Source organism: Pyrus communis, chromosome 16, assembly GCF_963583255.1.
Source record: "Pyrus communis chromosome 16, drPyrComm1.1, whole genome shotgun sequence".
Taxonomy (NCBI): Eukaryota; Viridiplantae; Streptophyta; class Magnoliopsida; order Rosales; family Rosaceae; genus Pyrus; species Pyrus communis.
The window spans coordinates 19809850-19829301 of NC_084818.1; the positions used below are offsets into that span (position 1 = coordinate 19809850).

Consider the following 19452-nt stretch of genomic DNA (forward strand, 5'->3'; position numbering starts at 1 on the left):
TTTAGATTCAAATTTATTCACTTTTTATACACTATCACATTTTATGGCTTCGTCACCTTCCAGGTGTCGGCCAACACAGCTTGATTCAGGGTCCAAGTGGACTTTCTGGGTCGGGGTGTGTCACTTGAGTCTTAGCATGAATATGTAATTTTTATTTAATTGCTTGTGATTGATTGCATGCGTACTTTGAATTATTGATCACCGTGATTAAAACCATCTAATTGTCTTAATGCCTGATCACCATTAAGATCTTTAGAAAAGTAATTTGATGCAATTTTGGTTGGAATGTTCCCTGAAATTGACGCTGGCTTCTTGTGATTAATAATTGTAATTTCACTTAAGATGAACACCACATCTTAAGGGTTGCATGGTTTTTCAAAAGGTTTTCATAAAGCACAATGAGTCTCTCATGTTCAGATTTGATCCGAACGTTCGGACGGATTGCATGTTAGATATACGTTCTATGTTGGAGGTTCCAAGTAGAATATAAATTAGGAAAACCTAACCTTCAAAGTGGCATGTGTAGATCATAAGTAATTGGTAAAAATACATAGGATTGCTAGGTGATGGTGGAACCCTAGTGCTTTCTTAATTTGATTTTTTCCAAAACAGTTTTCTTTCCCTTTCATTTTTAATATTGCAGATTAGTTTATTTTTATTAATTAAATTCGTTTTAATTTAAGTAGGTTATAAAACCAATCATCTCAACTTTCTGCTTTACAATAATTAATTGGAATTTGGTTTGTTTTGAATTATTTAATAATCCCTGTGAAGAACGACCTTGCGAGAACTGTTTATACTACAACAACCTTTTCATTCTTGCAAGTAATATAGGAGTTTTTAACCCGTTTGCATGTGTGGTAAAATCTCTATCAGACGTAGAGCACATCAATCAGAACCATATAATTGGTCTTGAATCTGCCTCTTACGTAAACGAAGGAACCGAGCAAAATGCTCATTTTTGACACGAAGGAATCAAATTCAAGTGGAATTGTTGGAAGAGAGCAGCTTAACTGAACTCTTATTCACAGGTGCTGAAGCTGTTGAGGCCGAAGACCGGCCCCTTGCTTTGTACATAATTTCGAAGCTTAAAACAGTTGTATTAATGGATACTAAGGAAAATGAAGACAACCTTTTCAACAGGTTGGCATTGTTCTTCATTCAAGGCCTTTACAACAAGAGCCTTAATGTTGCTCCTGAAATTTCCCACAAACCGGTAGTTCCTGGACCGTTGGCAAACATAATGTCCGCATTTCAGATGCTCCAGGAGCTCTCTCCTTACCTCAAATTTGCACATTTCATGGCCAACCAGGCAATTCTCAAGGCCATGCGAGGTGTTAACGAAATTCATGTCATTGACCTTGACATCATGGAGGGGAGCCAATGGCCTTCGTTGATGGTTGACCTTGCAATGAAAGGTGGCCCCGCAGCTTCCATCAGAGTAACAGCCTTCACAGTGGACGACCAGCAAACTGTTCACCAAGCCGGGATAAGGCTAAAATAGTTCACTGATACTCTCAACTTGCCGTTCGTGTTTGATCAGGTCAGAGAAAAAGAATTTAGTTGAATAACTGGAGTAGGCAATGCGGTGTTAATAGGCAACTGCATGATCCACAGCTTCACATGCCCAACAGAAGCTTCGCATCGGTGAGGACATTCTTGGATCATATGAGAAAACTATTGCCTAAGATTGTTGTCCTAGTAGAAGAAGAGTTTAATTTTTTGGGAGTACCTTCAATGTCCTTCGTAGAGTTCTTCTGCAAGTCTGTCCACCATTACACTGCGCTTTCTGACTCATTCGGGACTAGTTTTCATGGTTTAGGGTACAAAACCGGATTGAAACAGACAGAGGAGGTTTTGGGGATTAAGATTGTCGATAGTGTGATGCGGCTCCCATGCGACAAGGAGGAAAGGATGTTGATGTGGGGGGATGGTTTTTTTGCCTCCTTGAATGGCGGTTTCAAACCCATCCCGTTCACTTGTTACAATATTCCTCAGGCCAACTACTTGGCCAACCTGTTCGATAAGGGTTACTCTGTTCAGCACCACAATTGCAGGTTAGCTTTGTGTTGGAAATCAAGGCCTATGTTAAAAGCCTCCGTTTGGCTGCCGATAACAAAATTAATGCTTTGAACATCGAATCGCCTTCCAACTCGAGTGTTAGGGAAACAAAAAGCCGATGTTTAATCGATCATCAATGCATCACCAATTATTCCACTTCTCTTGTGTGGGAGGGTGAAGAAAGCTTCTTAATTATTGTAAGAATTAACTACTGGCTAGTGTTAAATATAGTCTAAAACCTTTGCCAACTACCAAACACTGCGATTGAAAAAAGAATCAAATTTACTACTCATGAGTGCAAACATTTCCAAAGGTATCTGGCTTTCACAATATTAACTTCCAAAAGGGATCAAAGGGATGGCCTTTCTAGCATCAGTAACTACGATTCAATAACCACAGTGAATCCTACAACTGAAGATTGGCTGTGAGATCAGAACCCGGCAAGTGAAACGTTACATTAACTAGCGTTTACAGAGGTGAGAGTGGAAGCTATTAGGGGTCAATTGCCATGGGTGTAATACGCCTTTTCAAAGGTTTACTTACAATTGGTGATTCATTTTTACCTTCATTCCTTTCTGCTTCTGATTTTCCCATTTTTTCTGCAACAATACTATCAACTACCATGTCATCTGGCTTCTCAACTGAGCTTTCGTTCTCTTCACCCACGACCTCTTTTCCTTTCGTTTCTGATTTTCCACTCTCTGTTGTTATAAGACTATCAGTTGCAGTAGCTTCAGTTGCTATGTCCTCTTCCTTCTCAACAGGACTATCATTTTGCATAGCTTCAATTACCATGTCCTCCGGCTTGTGAACTTGGCTTCTCTTCTCGTGACCCACGACTGTCTTTTCTTCTGTTGCAGAATGAAACTGGAGTAAGGATAAACCAAGCAATGGAAGAATTGATGGATACAAAAATTAGTGATAAATAGATTTAGAAAATGCAAGGACAGAAAACCTGATAAATAGATAGGTGACCCCAGTTCATTATTTTCAAATTCAACAACAGTGCAGTAACCATCTTGAGAAGACAGTGCTAGATAATGAGCATCGGGTGACCTTTTGAAGAAAAAACATCAGAGGCCAACTTATCATAATTAAAACATCAAATAAATAGTTTACTGCAGACAACTGATACAAAGTTTACCATGCAATGTCTGTTATAGCTGCATAGTGAAGACCAGCAAAGATAGCAATCGGAGGAACACTCTCTGTGTCATAAATGTACAAAGAATTTAGAGTGGCCACAGCAAAAACAATGCGGTGGGGAAGGTTAAAGAACCCAGCTGCAAATTCACCATAGAATATTCATATTACTATAATCCATCAACAAAGCTACAATATATGTTGCAAAATAACAATGTAACCACCAAGCGTACATTGATTTGACCCCCGCAGGCTAAAAAGCAAAGGGCAGAAACGAACTGCTATAATAGGTTTGCAGGCACCAGGGAGCTGTAGAGCAGGCCTGTGTTAACATGAAATGTGAGAATAAATGCAAGAAGAAAGTTCCCTTCAAACTTAGTTAATTTACTTGACAATTGTGAGTCGTGACACTGAAAAGCACAGGATCATGCTATGATACCCAACACAAAACTTAGGTGGAATATAGATGATGAATCATTTTAAGAGAAACAATATTCAGAACTAAAAAATAACACCGATGCCTTGCCTTGAAAGGTCCTTCCTAGAAAATACATAAGCAGTATTTACTGTTTCTGGTGTGGGTGATACTTTGTAGGAACCTGAAATTGGAAGATTGTTACGTCAAAAAAAGGTGTAATGAACCCTAACATTAGTGGTAATTAACTAATTATGGATAGTAGGGAGTCAGGATTCAGAGGGATGTCTAAATGACCATCTTATTTCAGGAACATACAGTAACCTAAATAGGGCATCTCAGATCATCTTTTCATCGTTTTAAAACATATATGCACCAATCCTAAACAAAATTATAACCCATTAAAAGTTCAAACTATGTAAGGATCCATGCATGCATGCATGCATACATCCATACATACATACACTTATAGGCATATTCTTATTTGCATACGTATAGGCATACATGTACATATCTACCATGATTCCAAAGCAGTCTAGGATACTTATACTCAAGACAGAAAAGCACAAAATCAACCTGAGTAATGAGCCTTAAGAAGGTGCTTAACCTATCAAACAAAATTCAAACTAAGGCCCTAAACCAAGATAGCACTATCTGCCAGATTGAATTCAACAAGCACCTACACTCCCTTAAAAATCCAGCAAAAGTAGTCACATGTCGGAAAGGTCTAAAACCGAAGTATGTTATTCTAGAGACGCTTCAGTCCATAAATTCCAGAGTCTCACTACGCTCATTTTATAGCCTAATACAAGTCATACATGTCTTGAGCGAATCTACCAACACTGGAAATTAAAATGGTTTGTACTTCAATCATCAAAAATTAAGTTCACTTCAAAGAGTCCTGAAAACCAATATGATTGCAAATAATGGGTTCTTTTGAGCTATCGTAATTCAATTAAACAAAAAACAATAGCATGACATACTTAAGGCCCTACAGCACATAAAGCACAGAAACCAATAAAACCAACCCCTAAATTGCTAAAACCTTAATCAAGAAAAGTACAAGTAATGAATATTACATTCTTGAACTTACTTAAATACCCTAAATCTACCCACCCATAGCCTATGCGGGATTTAATGGTATCAAAGTTTCTCATTCTTTAGGCCATTGGGTCTTCACCAACAAGAAAATCACTCATATGACACATATACTATTTGACGTGGCCCATTCCCTCAATGGCCCCAAGATGTCACCATAACCATGGCCCTTGAACCTCACAACTACTTGCTATCATATCATTGGTGACCACCCAAGGCTAGCTTCATGTGTGCTAACTCAAGTTGGCATTTGGATTTATGAGCCTTACTTTAAGCTAGATCTTCTCAACTTATAACTGACAGTGAGATCCATAAATATGACATTGTCCATCGAAAAGATGATGGAGCAAATTACATTTCTCCAAAGTAGACTAACCCAATGGATGCTACTAAATTAGTTACAGTCCTCACCTAGAGGCGATGTCATCCATACAATAATAATTGCCAACAAAAATGGGGGAGGTGGTAACAAACATACAATACCCATTGGAACACAACTGACCATCATGGACAGAAAATTACACTAACTAAGTCCACATTTCGGTAAGCATTCTATTGAGGTAGTACCTGCTGGAACAAGCAGAAATGATCCATCAGGTGACCATGCTAATCTTCGAAAGAAAGATGGCAATGTCTCATCAAGAAAGAGATGGTTTTTAGCAGACTGCATTAGAAAACGTCAAGAAGCTTAGGACATTTGTATTCCATGTATTATTATGATAAAAACGAAATGCATAGATGATTTACTATTTGCTAACCTTAGAATCATCCGAAAGTGGATGTTCAGCCTTCGAAATAACATGCTGAGAAACAAAATTTGTCTTCTCAGCACCTGTCCCTTTTGAATGAGGTTTCTTGACGTAAATGCGACAAGTTCTATCAGAACTAAGGGAAGCAACGTAGTTGGCCAATGGGTCCCATGCCACACCTTGAACATAATGGCAATGGGAATCCAGAATCTGATGGACAGAACCTGATGAATAGAAACAGGCAAGATCATTCTTGATCTTTTATGAACTATTAACAGATATTTGCTACAGTTATTTTGGTTAGCCATTCTCTTTCTTACCTTTGTTCACATCCCATATGATGCAAGAATTATCCACTGACCCGGAGATGAGATATGCACCATCAGTAGACCACTGGAGGTCAAGCACATCCTTGCGGTGAAATCTAACTCAAGAAAAGTCAGCCATGAACATAGGACTCATGCAAGAAAAAAATGGCCTAATAAAGCTCTAAACAGTTGATCTGACATTTTGATTGAAATACATCTGAAATTGAACTCCAAGATGCCAGATTGCCAGTACTAAATCGACTACATAAACTGAATTCAAATTATTCACCTAGTAATGCATAACTTACAACAATGTCTTTAGGACCTTCCACACTTTGCTATTTTCTGTTGCATGCAACTTCCACACAATGAGCTCACCTCCTGATGATAACAAGAAAAACATGAATCAGGAACAGGTAACTTAAGGGACATTGAATCAGCTAAAATGGCGAATCAGGATTGTCTTGTTATACATATAAAATAAATTAAGTTCTGTTAGTGGCTTCACATACCGTCCGCACCAGAGGCAAGTTGTTCTCCTGCATCATCATTGAAGAAGTGATATTAGTTGGAACATCAACAATAACCATGATGAAGGGAAGACATGTCAATAACACAATCACCCAAGCTTCAATTATTCGTTTTTTTCTTTTGAAAAGAAACTTCTCTTATTGCATACCCAATCTTCATTAACAAGCCAATGCAATACTACTCAGATATACAACAAAGTGAAGCTGCTATCTGAAGGACAGAGTTTGGTTTTCAGATATGGAAGGGATTGAGAAATCAAAGAAACTTCAGCACTAATATGATCGAAGAAAGACATTCAAGAAAAGAACAAACCTGAACTGATGAATGAAATTATCCTTCCTTGTCCCCCCCCCCCCGGCACGCGCCCCCACCCTTCCCTGCCTTCTAAAACCTAATCTCTCTTCCTTCTATTGTTCTTTTATTATAAATCTCTTTGTCTTCTATTATCTCCAATTGCCTTGGTGTTCCTCTTATTCTGTCCCATTCTTCTTCTTCTTCTCTAAACCCCTCTATACTTCTAAATTCTCTTTACTGGTTCTACACCTTTTTTTAATTAATACACATGTACTGTATCGTGGGATCAATGAGAGCTGACTTCAAAATGGAAAGTTGATGCCATAATTTCATATTCTATTGACACTCTGGGAGCTGTGACGCCATTCTTCTTCATTAGATTCACAATTTTCTGTACTTTCCAATTGTTATAAAATGTACAAACTTCAGACCTCTCAACATTTAGAGAATCTAGTTCCTAAATACCTCAACCTCTCGGAACTCCTATGTTTAAGGAGAGAGAAAGTGGCTCCTAGTGCCTAGCTATTCAATGCTTTAATACTACTACATTTCATGCGTGGCTAGAGTAACTAAAACATAATTGTTAAATAAAAAAGTTGAATTCAAAAAGTAATAAAAAATTGGTGAGTATCTAAAATAGCTAGTATAGTTAGCTTAAGCACTTCAAAAGTGCCCACTGCCCAGTCATTTTAGCATAACGTTGACTAAAATTAAAACACCTCCCGTTGAGATGCTGTTAAACCTTGAAACTTCTTCATCCCAGAAGATATTCATCCTCATTGATTCAAAATTCTGACTTTAAAGTATAGGAACTTTTACATTGCAGTACATGCTGTATTCCACCATGAAACTTCTTGCTTATTTTATTTTTCAAAACCTAGGAGCAACCTGTTTGGGGTCGCACTTGTGGATCAAATGGGGATTTGAGAGTCTGGTAACTATGCAGAAGAAAAGAACATCAATGGAAAATTCCCAGAAACTAACCCTCAAAACCATCCAAATCAGATCAATGTAATCAACTAAATTCCCCGATCAGACTCAACCAAATTTGCCAAATTATCCCAGTCATCCGTAAGGAGGAGGTTGTTTAAAATACACACACAAACTCACTGCCAGTCATTTCATACTTTAATTAAGTCAGCAAGTTGTATTTCTGTCCTTGAAATTATGACATATGGAAATTAGGCATAAAAAAAATTTGACATCAGTAAATGGGAATGAAAATGTAACTTTTAGTCTTATACATTCAGGTGTGCGTTGAAGGAAAACGTAACCCCAAAAACATATTTCTACATCAGCAGCTTGATTCTCTTCATTAGCAATGTTTGAGGCAAGAACTGAGGATTACAAATGCCAAAGCCAACACATTAGAAGCAAGTTCCATCTAAGTTATCATCTTTAGAAAAGTGAAATCTAGATAGAAAAGAAAGAGAAATGAACGTTCACTGAAAACTAAAAAGGTGTTCCAGTTGGAAACAAACACATACAAATTTCATCATGAAATGAGTTTCAAGCAATTATGTGCAAGTCCTGACTGTTAAATACTAAATCTCGAATTACATTTCCTTGTAAATCCATGCAATTCCTAACCACTTAAATAGTAAAACTGAAATTACATTTCTGCTTAAAACCCTCAATGACAGGTTCACACCAATATCATACATGGATAAATTGTAGGAAGCACTTCAAGTGCTTTTTCAAGATCCACTTGAATTTTTTCCTAAGGATTGGTTCCAAAAACATTTTCACCAAAAGCGCTTTTAATCATTTTAAAAGCACTTCCAAATGAGCCCTTATACAAATGGAAATGATGTTCTACGATAAAATATAAAACAGTAACTGCTACCCTTGGAAGATAAAATAAATTGACAACACCTTTTCACCTTAATATAATCCTAGAAAGTTCAGAATATACATAGCCAGTATGCATTCTGTTCACCAAGTCTGGAGTTAGCATTACTAACATTTAATGAATTTCAGGATCTAATATGTGAGAATTCGCGGAAACTAGCTATGCAACTCAATCATAATTTTACAGTACAGCATATTCATTACACTACAGTAAAGCAGACAACAATGAGACAGAGGTATTCGCTTACCTGAACGAGAGAAGCGAAGAACATTCACGGCGGAACTATGGTAAGAAAGGCTATTTTGATATGAAGCTACTGGGAGTTTCTTCTCCGTTTCGCTCGAACTTATTAACCAAAGCTGGTAAATATTAAACAGGAAAAAAAGAAACAGTTAGTCCAACAATTAACAAAATGAAATCACTCTAGCAAAAAGAAACAAACTAAAATCAACACTTAGAAATAAGCTATAATGGACAATTTGAGTGCTGGGTGAGCGAAATTGTTCAGATTAATGTCGAAATCTGGTAAGAGAGAGTACCTTGATGTCGAAATCGGCGCCACCAGTGGCGAGAGTGCCGGAAATTGGGTGGAAATCTAGGGTCAGGACCGGCTTGGTGTCGTGCCAGTTGATCTGAATAGTCCCTCCCTTCATTTTTCTTGGTGTTTGGGGATTCTTTTGGGAATCCAATCTTGGTTTATCAAATTTGGGAAAGAAAAGGGAATTTAGGTTTTCCTGGGAAGGAAGAGTGGTACTTACTTCGATTTGGCGGGAATTGTTTTGGGAAATTCTACGGTTTGCCCTAAAATATTATCTTTTATTTGTATTATTATTATTATTTTGTTTTTTTACTTTGAGAAATCCAACTTAACCTTTTGATCGCACGAGATCTCTATATTGTCTATGGACCCATGGTGTTGCATTTTCTTAAACATTTTATTTGGCCCATGTTGCTACGAATTCCCAGGTCTCCCAACAGGGTTTGCCATATCTTATGGGAAGTAGTATCGAAGAAAATTAAAAAGCTCACTTATACAATGTCTTGGGTCAGGGATGAAGTCAAAAATTTCTTTTAGTGGGGGCAACCGAAAACAACTAAGAAAATCTTATTATAGTATGGTTATATGCAATATGATATTAATGATGGTTTCAAATGATGATGTATTACAATTTCAATGTTACAAAAATTTCAATATAGTAGTGGAAAGTGGCAAAGTGATGAGAAAATATAGGTGGGAGAGGGTTTTTTTCGGTTTGAATGACAGAACAAGAGCACTATTGCTCATATAATATTTGATATGGAGTATAAGTAAAATGAATGTATGTTGGATATTAGATACATATATTTTCTTTAAAGATAACATGTGTATATTATATAATTGTAGTCTGTAATTAAACAAACGAATTATTTGAGTGGGACATCTGCCCCAGTGAGCCTTCGTTGGCTCTGTCCATGTCCTAGGCCGAGGGATGCAATGTCGGAGTCTCGCTCGTAAAGGCACATTGGTTGAGCATGACCCGTACGTAATTGGTTAGTCAATTAAAGCGCAATTATAGATTTGGCACATTTTCTCATAAGTTGATTACAATCGCTGATCATGAATCGATATGCACATAATTTAGTTCAAAAGGCAAGTGAGAAGAAACCATTGATATCAACCGACTAGGTACCGTACCCATGGGTCTCTAACCAAAATTAAAAAGTCCAGCTGAGCAAATTATCTTGAATTCATCCTGTGCATATTTGTAGTACCATAAATAATCATTACCGACCATGAAACATGTATCCAATATGATTGTCACATACTCACAGTATATAGTGATGAGCCGATTCCACATTATATATTTTACCCTATTTTTTGGTATGTTTTGGTAAAATTTTGATACCTTGATGTGTATTTTAAATGTAGGATATACAAATCCATTTTGGGCATAAAGTGATGAAACGATGAAATTTTTCAGTAATTCCAATTGAAGCGGGTTCTTGTGTTTGTCAAAAGGTTGTGTCAAAGTTTCAACATTTAATTCCAAGGCACATGATCACGGTGAATTAATTAAGGTCCAGCGATTGACGTTCTAGGCTTAATTATGATTTTTGGGCATGAAGATGGTGTTTTTTGGAGTTTGACTCTTTTGCAAAGTTGAAGGTGACATATCACTAAGCTTTTAAACAAGATTTTTTAGGCCTGATTTGGAGCTAGAATGGTCCAGCAACGTAGACAATTGCTAGCTGTCCAGATTTCCTAATTAGATATGGATTGTGGTTTTTAAGTTATCTTTTTGTTATTTTGTTTCCTAGTTTTTAGAAGGCGTTATGTAGGTAGGATTATGAATAAAGGGCTGTATATAAGCTTCCAACCAGCTTTTAGGGTTCTCTACGCGATATTAAGAGCACTCACTAAATCCCTGGCAAATTGCAAACTACAAACTACAAACTACAAGGGTGTAATTATGCGTAACTAATTCATTTTGCTAGGGCCAAACTACGAGTCTTAGCATAAAATGTGATTTTATTAATTTGCCTAATGAATTGCTTTGAATTATTAATTATCGTGCTTAAACTATCTAATTGGTTTAGTGATTTGCCGCTATTAAGATATTTAGACAAGTAATTTGATGAAATTTTTGTTAGAACATTACCTTGAAATTGAGGAGGGCTTATTGTGATTAGTTATTGTAATTTCAATTAAGGTGAACATTGCACTCTCAAGGGTTGAATGGTTTTTCAAAGGGTTTTCACAAACTTAATGAGTCTTGCATGTTTATACTTGATCTGAATATCACAGATGGATTTTATGTTAGATATATATTTCCGTTTGAATATCACGAGCAAAATATGCATTAGGAAAACCTAACCCTTGAAGCATGTATGTGGAAATTCATAAGTAATTGGTAGAATTGCATAGGATTATTAATGGTGACCACTAACTCCTAATCTTCGCCATAAGTGTTTATTGAAATCCATTTTATTCTTTTATGATTTTACCGACTTGTATTTTTAATTAAGGATTATATTAAATACAAATCATGCATCCAATCCTTGTAGAGAATGATCTTGCATGAGCATTTATATTACGACTACTTTATACCCTTGCAAGTATTCTATGTGATTTTAACCATTTTTTGCATAGATACTAAAAATCCTACATATAGTTTAGAACATTTTATTCAATTTTGGGTGTCAGAAATCACTGCTCTTCTCTAGCTCATTAACAAGCAAATGGTCAAAGAAAAGGAGGTGGATAGGTAAATATCTATGAACTGAAAAGCATACTAGATGAAACGAAAGGTAATTGGTTGGAAAAGGTTTATTATATCTTATGAGCCTAAAAAACAATAGAGAAAATACAAATGGCAGAATCTCTAGTTTCCTTAGTACATGGAACAAAAGTAGTTCTACCAATTCATGTCAGTAGAACAAATGTTAGATCTCTTCTTTCTACTGCATCTTAGGATAATGAGTTATGATTTATTTAGATCTTTTGGAGGAATGAGAGATTTCCCAGATCAAGCATGCATTAACAAAAATGTCTCTCTCACGCACAAGCGTGTGCATATATCTGCTAGTTTCTAAAGATAAAGGAAGAGAGGAAGAAATTCAATAATTAATAATTTTGTCACTGTTTTATTCCTGGGAAATAATCTGGCAAACAAGTTCTCCAGCCAACTTCCTGAATCAGTAATAAATGTGATTTTTCGTTAAAGTGAACAATACTGGAAATTTTTCGTTAAAATTATCTAATAAACTGATAGTTCATATATAAAAAAATATATATATATATATATATATTGGGAATTGTTATTAGCACTTCAAAAATCTTATTCTACACTCCAAACTTTCTATATTAGGAAAGAAAAATACATTTGTGAAGAGTGTAGAATGAGATTTTTGAAATGCCAATAATAATTTCATATATATTTCTATATTATATATATAAATATATATTGTAGTACGTAAGCCAAGTAAACCGTTATGATTATTCCTGAACCCCTTAGTCAACAAAATCCCAACAAACCATTTGCGATCTAGCTAGCTGGTACAAAATACAATTAATTAATTAATGCTAGCCAGAACCCCTAGTACTTTTTTCACGACTCACATATTCCGTTGCCCTACGTGCTTAGTCACACATTTTTCTCTTATTAATAATTCATTACAATTGAGCATTGAACACAAATACTATCAATCATTTCCACAACTATAGATAATTAATCCGAGCCACGCACCTCTAATAGCATCATATTATTTAATCACACTAAGCTCGCAGCAGCACTAGTAGTACAGCTGCAATTAAGGTAACTTCATCCGGTGGTAGGGGCTTGGTCTAGTTGTCAGGGTGTCTAGTGAACGAGGAGGAGGCGGTGGAACCATGCTGCGGCGGCCATTCCAACGGCAACCCAACCCCTGCAGTAGGAACTCCAACTGATGTTGATGGGCCATTAATAATATTGGTATTGCACTGATCATGAGCTGCTGCTGCGGGTGCTGCAGCTGGGTGGTGCTGATCATTCTGATGATGATGACCATCGATACTAACGTTTTTGACATTACTGGAAGAGGAGGAAGATGATTGTAACAACCGGATTTGCCTCTTCAAGAACTTGACGTATCGAATAGCTTCGTCTAACATAGAAGCAGTATCCATTTTAGTTCCTCCAGGAACGAGTCTTTGGAGGATACGAATTTTCTCGCTTATCCTCTCTCGCCGGTGACGCGCAGCCACGCTCTGGGGATCATCACTGATTCGCACATTCCGCCTTTTGGGCTTTCGGATTGTAGCTGGATCGATGTCCACCGGCTGCATAGCGGCGATCCTGTACATCATTTCCTTCATAGCTCCAAGCTCTTCTTCACCAGTTGCTACGGAGGCCTGGTCTTGATCATCTTCTTGATCATCTAATTCCATCATAGTATTATTATTATTCCCTGCAGCGGCGGCTAGTAGTACTTGATGAGCGTGATGATGATGGTGATCGATGATTAGTTGATCATGATCATGAATATTCAAAGGGGAGGGAACATACTGATGATGGGTAGATGAGGAGGATGGGGTTTGATGATGCCCTTGAAGATGGAGAGGAAAGTTTGGCCAAAGAGAAGAATACTCAAAGGAGGAGGAGATCTCATGTGGGAGGATGGGATCTTCCATGCTAACATGATCATGATTAAGATCCTGCCCGCCGGAAGAGTTTAGAGACAGCTTACTTGCATAATCAATATTGATGTCCATGCTTTTCTGTGCCGGTAAATTCCAACTGATGATTATTTATATTGAAAATAAAAATAAATTTGGGAAGATACAAATTCGATCTACCAGTTGATCAAGTGGACTTGAAGTGGTATTTGTGGCCTGTACATGCGATCAATGATAACACAAAAATATAGCACCATTTAACTCGTCCGGTGATTGGCGATCAAACGGCAAAAAAAAAAAAGTCTGCTAGGTTTTCAATTGAAGCTTTAGAAGGAACGATCCAACACTCACCATCTAAAGGTAGAGAGAGAGATAGGAGGGAGAGGGAGGGGGAGAGAGAGAGAGAGAGAGAGAGAGAGAGTATTGGAGCAAAATTTTAGTGAAGGAAGAGGGAGAAGCATGCATGATATGCAACAAAGCAGAAGAGGGATGAATTGATGAAATAGAACAAGATAATGGGTGGAAGGGGGACCCACAAAAGCGATCAAGTGATGATCAAGGGGTTAAATGATCTTATATCTTTATCTGGCAAAGTTGTCTAGGGTCAAGGATTGCACTTCTGAGAGCTTGCAGGCTTTGCCACATTCCTAGGGTTCTCTCCCATTTATTTACTTAATATAAATATAAATATATTTATACATGGAGTAGTACAAGCACTGAAATTCTAGCACTGCTTCTTCTTTATGCTTCATGATTCGCTGTTGCGGAGATAATTACTTCGGTTACTCTTTCAGCCAAAATTGGGTTTCGTGCGGGGGTGAGGTTTCCTTGGTTTTAGTCTTGCGTACACACAGTATTTTTTGGGTCAATTTATGGTATCACCAATGTTATAAACGGTGTATTTTTCAAAAATTGAATACCAAAAACGTGTATTTGGTAATATTAATTTATAAAAAATTTTATTTTAATCGTTAAAAAAGATCATGTTTTTAATAATACCGTATGTAAAATGAAAAACTAAAAATAGTCCTTTGAATCATATCCACACCAGCTTATATATTTCATGTCAAATTTAATTACTTTTTTTTGTTTATGAATTTATTGTAATTTTTAGTCTGCCTATATTACCTCTTTAAGGGATTCAAACACAAAAATTGAATAGCATTTTGTAAATCAGAACTATTGTATAAGGCCTAACGAATCAATAATGCAAAAATTATTGGACCTAACGAATTAAAACATAAAAAATAACAAACCATGCATACCAAATTGACCAGACGTAATGAACTAAAACATAAAAAATAACAAAACCCAAAAATACAAACTATACCAAATTGACTGTACTGAATCCATCGGACCTAATGGACTAAAACATAAAAAATACAAATTGTACCAAATTGATCGTATCGAATCTATCGGACCTAGTGAATTGAAACATAAAAAATACAAATTGACACACCCCGACCGAAGTCAAGGCATGCTGGCCTTCACGTGGGAGTGACGTAACCATGTGCACAGTGCAGAAGTTAAGAAATAATAATAAAAGTACGAATAAATAAAAACCAAGCTATACACTAAGTAGATAACATACAAGTGCAAGCGTAAGTGTGAAAAACAATATTCAGAGCACGGAAGACCTAGTGCAGTCTGGGGGAACAAACACTAAATAAACACACCCAGAGGTGGTCCTACTCTGGTGATAATCTGTCAGATATGCCGTGAATCCCTCGAGAGCCACCAACAGAGCTATCCAAACTAGAACATGGAGGGGCGCAAAATAGAAAGCGTGAGTGGGCAAAAACAAAGCTTTTCAATATTAAAAGTACTAACCCCTCGCTGTAAAACCTGTATAGTTTCCCAAAAAATAGAATATGCACATATATATAAATCACGCTCAGAAATATGCCATGTCGAATGCCTCTAAATAAAATGCAAGTACTCAGGTAATGTCAAATCAATGCCATGAAATCTGTCAGCCGAAGTCACCTAACGTGACCTATATGGCTGAATCTAGAGCTCGAATCTCCAACTTACTAACTATACCTGCACACGAGTCGGAACCACCTAAAGTGGTCTGTACGACAGGACTGGGTGTAAATAAATACGCTCAAGTGCTATGATCACGTGAAGACTAGGTGAATAATCGCGGGTCACCTACGAGTCGGAACCACCTATAGTGGTCTCTACAACAGGATTGTGCACCTAACTTGGATCCAAGATGAACGTGTGGTGCTGGAGGTGAACATCACGTGAAGGACTATGCCCTACTCTGGGTGGGAGCACTAACACCGGGGGTGCAGGTTATGAGCTCTCTATGCATCTCAAATCATTACTAACACACAAATATAAACCATAACTTACATGGCACTTACCTATGCGTTCGCAACACCAAACATATATATATATATATATATATATATATGCAACTACTAATGCATAATTAAATAGGCAAATGCAAAGCATGGCATTTAAAACATATAAATGTTTCATTTCATTTTCTGGGAAAATCACAAGTATATAGGTATATACGAAAACCAAAAGCCCACTCACTAGTATGTAGAAGGGTCGTAACCCCCTTGCCTCGAGTGATTGCGCTCGTCCTCGGGATAGGTCTCACCTATATGCGAAACAACTATAAAAACGTTAATTTAAAGCACATAACCCAAATTAGGTAATAACTTCTCATACAAGGCTCAAATGGGGTGTATGAATACACCAACGTGATCTACTCAACTTCATGAACATCCCCATATTTTTAAAATAATTTTCCGACGCCTCACGCGCCCCCACACGCCGACCAAGGCATGGCCACATGCGTTGCCCACGCGCAGGCACGTGCCTGGCACACTGACGGCATCAGTTAATGCCGTTAGGAATATTCCATTATGTTTGACAGATTCCATTAAAGTTAACCTAACGCCGTTAGGAATATTTTGTCCAAACTGACGGAATATTCCGTCGTCTTCTCCAGCCAACCTCCGGCGCCGTCGCCGTCGCCGGAAAATCGGGAAATTTTCTAAACGTAATATCTCACTCGTTTTTGACCCAAATTTCATGAAATTGGTACCAAAATGAAGCTTACAACTAGAGGAACAAATCTTTACCACTTTCAAGCACTAAAACCAGAATCTCGCTGGAAAAACTCCACCAAATCCGGTCATACCTGCAACTCACGATCCTGACGTTCAAAACCTTTAAACGAATTACCCCGAGCTTCCTAAGGACCTCACCAAGCTTCCTACAAGCCTGAAATTCCCAAAAACACATGATTTTACGTGTGCATGAACAGTCCTCCAAAATGAACCTCTCGGGTTCGACATGAAAACGAAGGTTTCCTTACCTGAAATGGGTATGTTTGAACTCCTAAGAACCTCACGAGCACAAATGTATAGTTTTAAAAAAGATGAGTGTAGCAGAGATGCGAATGCTTCATTGGTTGTGTGGGCACACGAGAAAGGATGTGATTAACAATAAAGATATTTGAGATAAAGTAGGAGTGATCATAATTTAAAATAAGATGAGAGAAAATTAGTTAAGATGGTTTGGATACGTAAACTAAAGACCTACAGATTTGTTAGAAGCTGCAATTATGGTACGGAGGGCCAGAGCAAAGGAGTAGAGGTAGACCTAGAAGGACTTAGAAAGACACCTTAAGAAATGATATGAAGTACTTGAAGCTAACAGAAGACCTGGCACAAAACTGAGCATAGTGGAATTCCAGGATTTATACAGCTGACCTCATTTAGTGAGATAAGGCTTGGTTTCTATTGTTGTTGTATCCTAATACAAAGTAGCTACTATGGAGATAATGGTTGGGAATCTGCTGGGTATGGCATCTCCCGGTGGTTGAGATGGCTAAGAATCAAGTGATGGCATCAAAAACATTTTGCTAGATAACTGGAGAGCGCATAAGATCTGGCTCATCTGGTCACCCTCCGCATACTGCCTCCTTAGGTCTTGAACTTCTAATGTCAATGTCACAACCTATCTCAAGCAGCCTTTGGAAGATGAGGCACAGGTATCACGGACTCGTGTATTCCCCACCACCGAAAAATCCTACGGATCTATGACCAAAGGTCTAGTTTAGCATCTCAGTCATTATCTAAAATCCTTGTTGGAAGTATACCCATAAAGCCACTCATTTGATGTAATAGCTTTTGGAATCCTCATCATGTTAAACTCTCATTTGTTTAATGTAAGGACAAAAATTATTATTGATCACTATTTATTGTATCATGTGTTTAAGCAATAACAGAATTCGAAGAATGTATTCAACGTAAAGGAGAAGTGACCTATGTAAGTTAGATTGATGAGACCTTTCTCTTTTGTTCATTCCTAAAACGCTCCTAAGCATAGGATTGTTAATTGGGCATTGACAATCCACTGAGGTTAGTATTTGTTAACTCAAGTGGGAGTATGACTAGTCTTAGGTCATTAAGTCTTAAACACTAAGACAAACACATAAGTGTTTGAAAGGGATTGAGTACACTGAGCAATGATCAATAGAGAGTTCTAACATACATGTCCTGTAAGAACTCGTAAGTTGCAATAATGCAGAGTAGTCATTTGACCTGAGACATCATAGTTGTATAGTGGTTAGGTCATTGATATTGGACTATGTTAAGGGCATTCCATTGAGAGTGCCCATGACATTGTCGAGGTTAAGCTACATATTCATGTAAACATATGAATGTACGACAAGGGATCTTTAGCCAAAGCATATGAATGAGATTTAGAAAGTACTTTCCAAATCACATTCAATAGAATCATATAGAGAAGTATCACATTGGATCGTAAAAATGAAACAAAGTATTAGTTAAATAATGTGGTCAATAGTATTGAATTAGAAAATGATCGTACTGCATTGCAGTTGTAACTGGATAGGTTCTCCAACCACTTCTACTTAGGTTGGGTAGCCATAATATACTATAGGTGTCACTCATGGTTTGTGGAAACCTTAAAGATTAGCAAACACCAATCTTCAACAATGGAAGAATTGAAAGTTATTCTCAATTCATAATCAATCGTTAAGAGTTGCAATTTCCCACTGCCTCGCTACACAGAGTAAGGATTAATGTGAAGAAATACCAATGAGATGGATAAGCAATTAAATAGTTTAATTAAGCATGGTCAAGATTTATTAACTAATTAATTAATCATATGAAAAGTTTTGTATTAGGGTTTGAGTTAGTTTTGAGTTTCGGAGCCCATAATAGTTTTGTGTTGGAAATGTGCCCTAAAACCAATCATATGATGATACTTTATGGACATTTCACATGTTAAACTAATCTAGTTTAATATTAAGGGCAAAGATTATTGTTTGAGCCGTCTCATATAAATGTTATATGCTTAAACGATAAGTCCAAGGAATATGTGATTGGAAGAATGCGATCTAAAGAAGTTAGATTCATGAGACCATTCTTTCGTTGACACATCCTAAACGTTCCTGATCATAGGATTGTCAATTGGGCATTGACAGTCCGTTAAGATCAGTACGTGCTATGTCTTCTCTCAGGGAGAGTGACTAGTCTCGAGTCATTGGTGTGTGTGACATCAAGACAAGTACGTAGGTGCTCAATAGAGAATGAGTTCACTGAACACGATCAACGAAGAGTTCTCATATTCATGTCACATGAGAACTCATGGTTGGGATAATGCAAAGTAGTCCTTTGACCTGAGGCATCACAGTTGTCTTGTGGTTAGGTCCTTAATCTTTGATTATGTCAAAGTCACTCCATCAGGAGGGTGTCCACGACATCGTCGGGGTTAAGCCACTTAGCCATGGAGGCAAGTGAATGCGCAACAAGGGATCTCTAACCTTCAAATTGTTTGAGGGAGAATACTCTATGATATGATTTAGAATCTCT

At 37.3% G+C, this 19452-nt stretch overlaps 3 protein-coding genes across 3 annotated transcripts; 1 reads left to right on the forward strand and 2 right to left on the reverse strand.

Annotated features, from left to right (window-relative positions):
• The first annotated feature begins 1105 nt into the window (after nucleotides 1-1105).
• On the forward strand, nucleotides 1106-2133 carry LOC137719934 (protein NODULATION SIGNALING PATHWAY 2-like). Its single transcript, XM_068458914.1, has 2 exons — nucleotides 1106-1494; nucleotides 1599-2133. The coding sequence occupies exons 1-2, from the start codon at nucleotides 1106-1108 to the stop codon at nucleotides 2131-2133; spliced, it is 924 nt and encodes a 307-aa protein (XP_068315015.1).
• Nucleotides 2134-2325: 192 nt separating this feature from the next.
• LOC137720760 (chromatin assembly factor 1 subunit FAS2) lies at nucleotides 2326-9313 on the reverse strand. Its single transcript, XM_068459876.1, has 12 exons — nucleotides 8991-9313; nucleotides 8699-8810; nucleotides 6287-6313; nucleotides 6083-6155; nucleotides 5787-5890; nucleotides 5476-5690; nucleotides 5285-5381; nucleotides 3731-3803; nucleotides 3438-3526; nucleotides 3206-3344; nucleotides 3017-3117; nucleotides 2326-2912 (listed from the first exon to the last, which is right to left on the reverse strand). The coding sequence occupies exons 1-12, from the start codon at nucleotides 9102-9104 to the stop codon at nucleotides 2554-2556; spliced, it is 1503 nt and encodes a 500-aa protein (XP_068315977.1). The 5' UTR covers nucleotides 9105-9313; the 3' UTR covers nucleotides 2326-2553.
• Nucleotides 9314-12530: 3217 nt separating this feature from the next.
• LOC137719484 (transcription factor HEC3-like) lies at nucleotides 12531-13943 on the reverse strand. Its single transcript, XM_068458525.1, has one exon. It carries the CDS (start codon nucleotides 13679-13681, stop codon nucleotides 12776-12778), a length of 906 nt encoding a protein of 301 aa, XP_068314626.1. The 5' UTR covers nucleotides 13682-13943; the 3' UTR covers nucleotides 12531-12775.
• Nucleotides 13944-19452: the final 5509 nt, after the last annotated feature.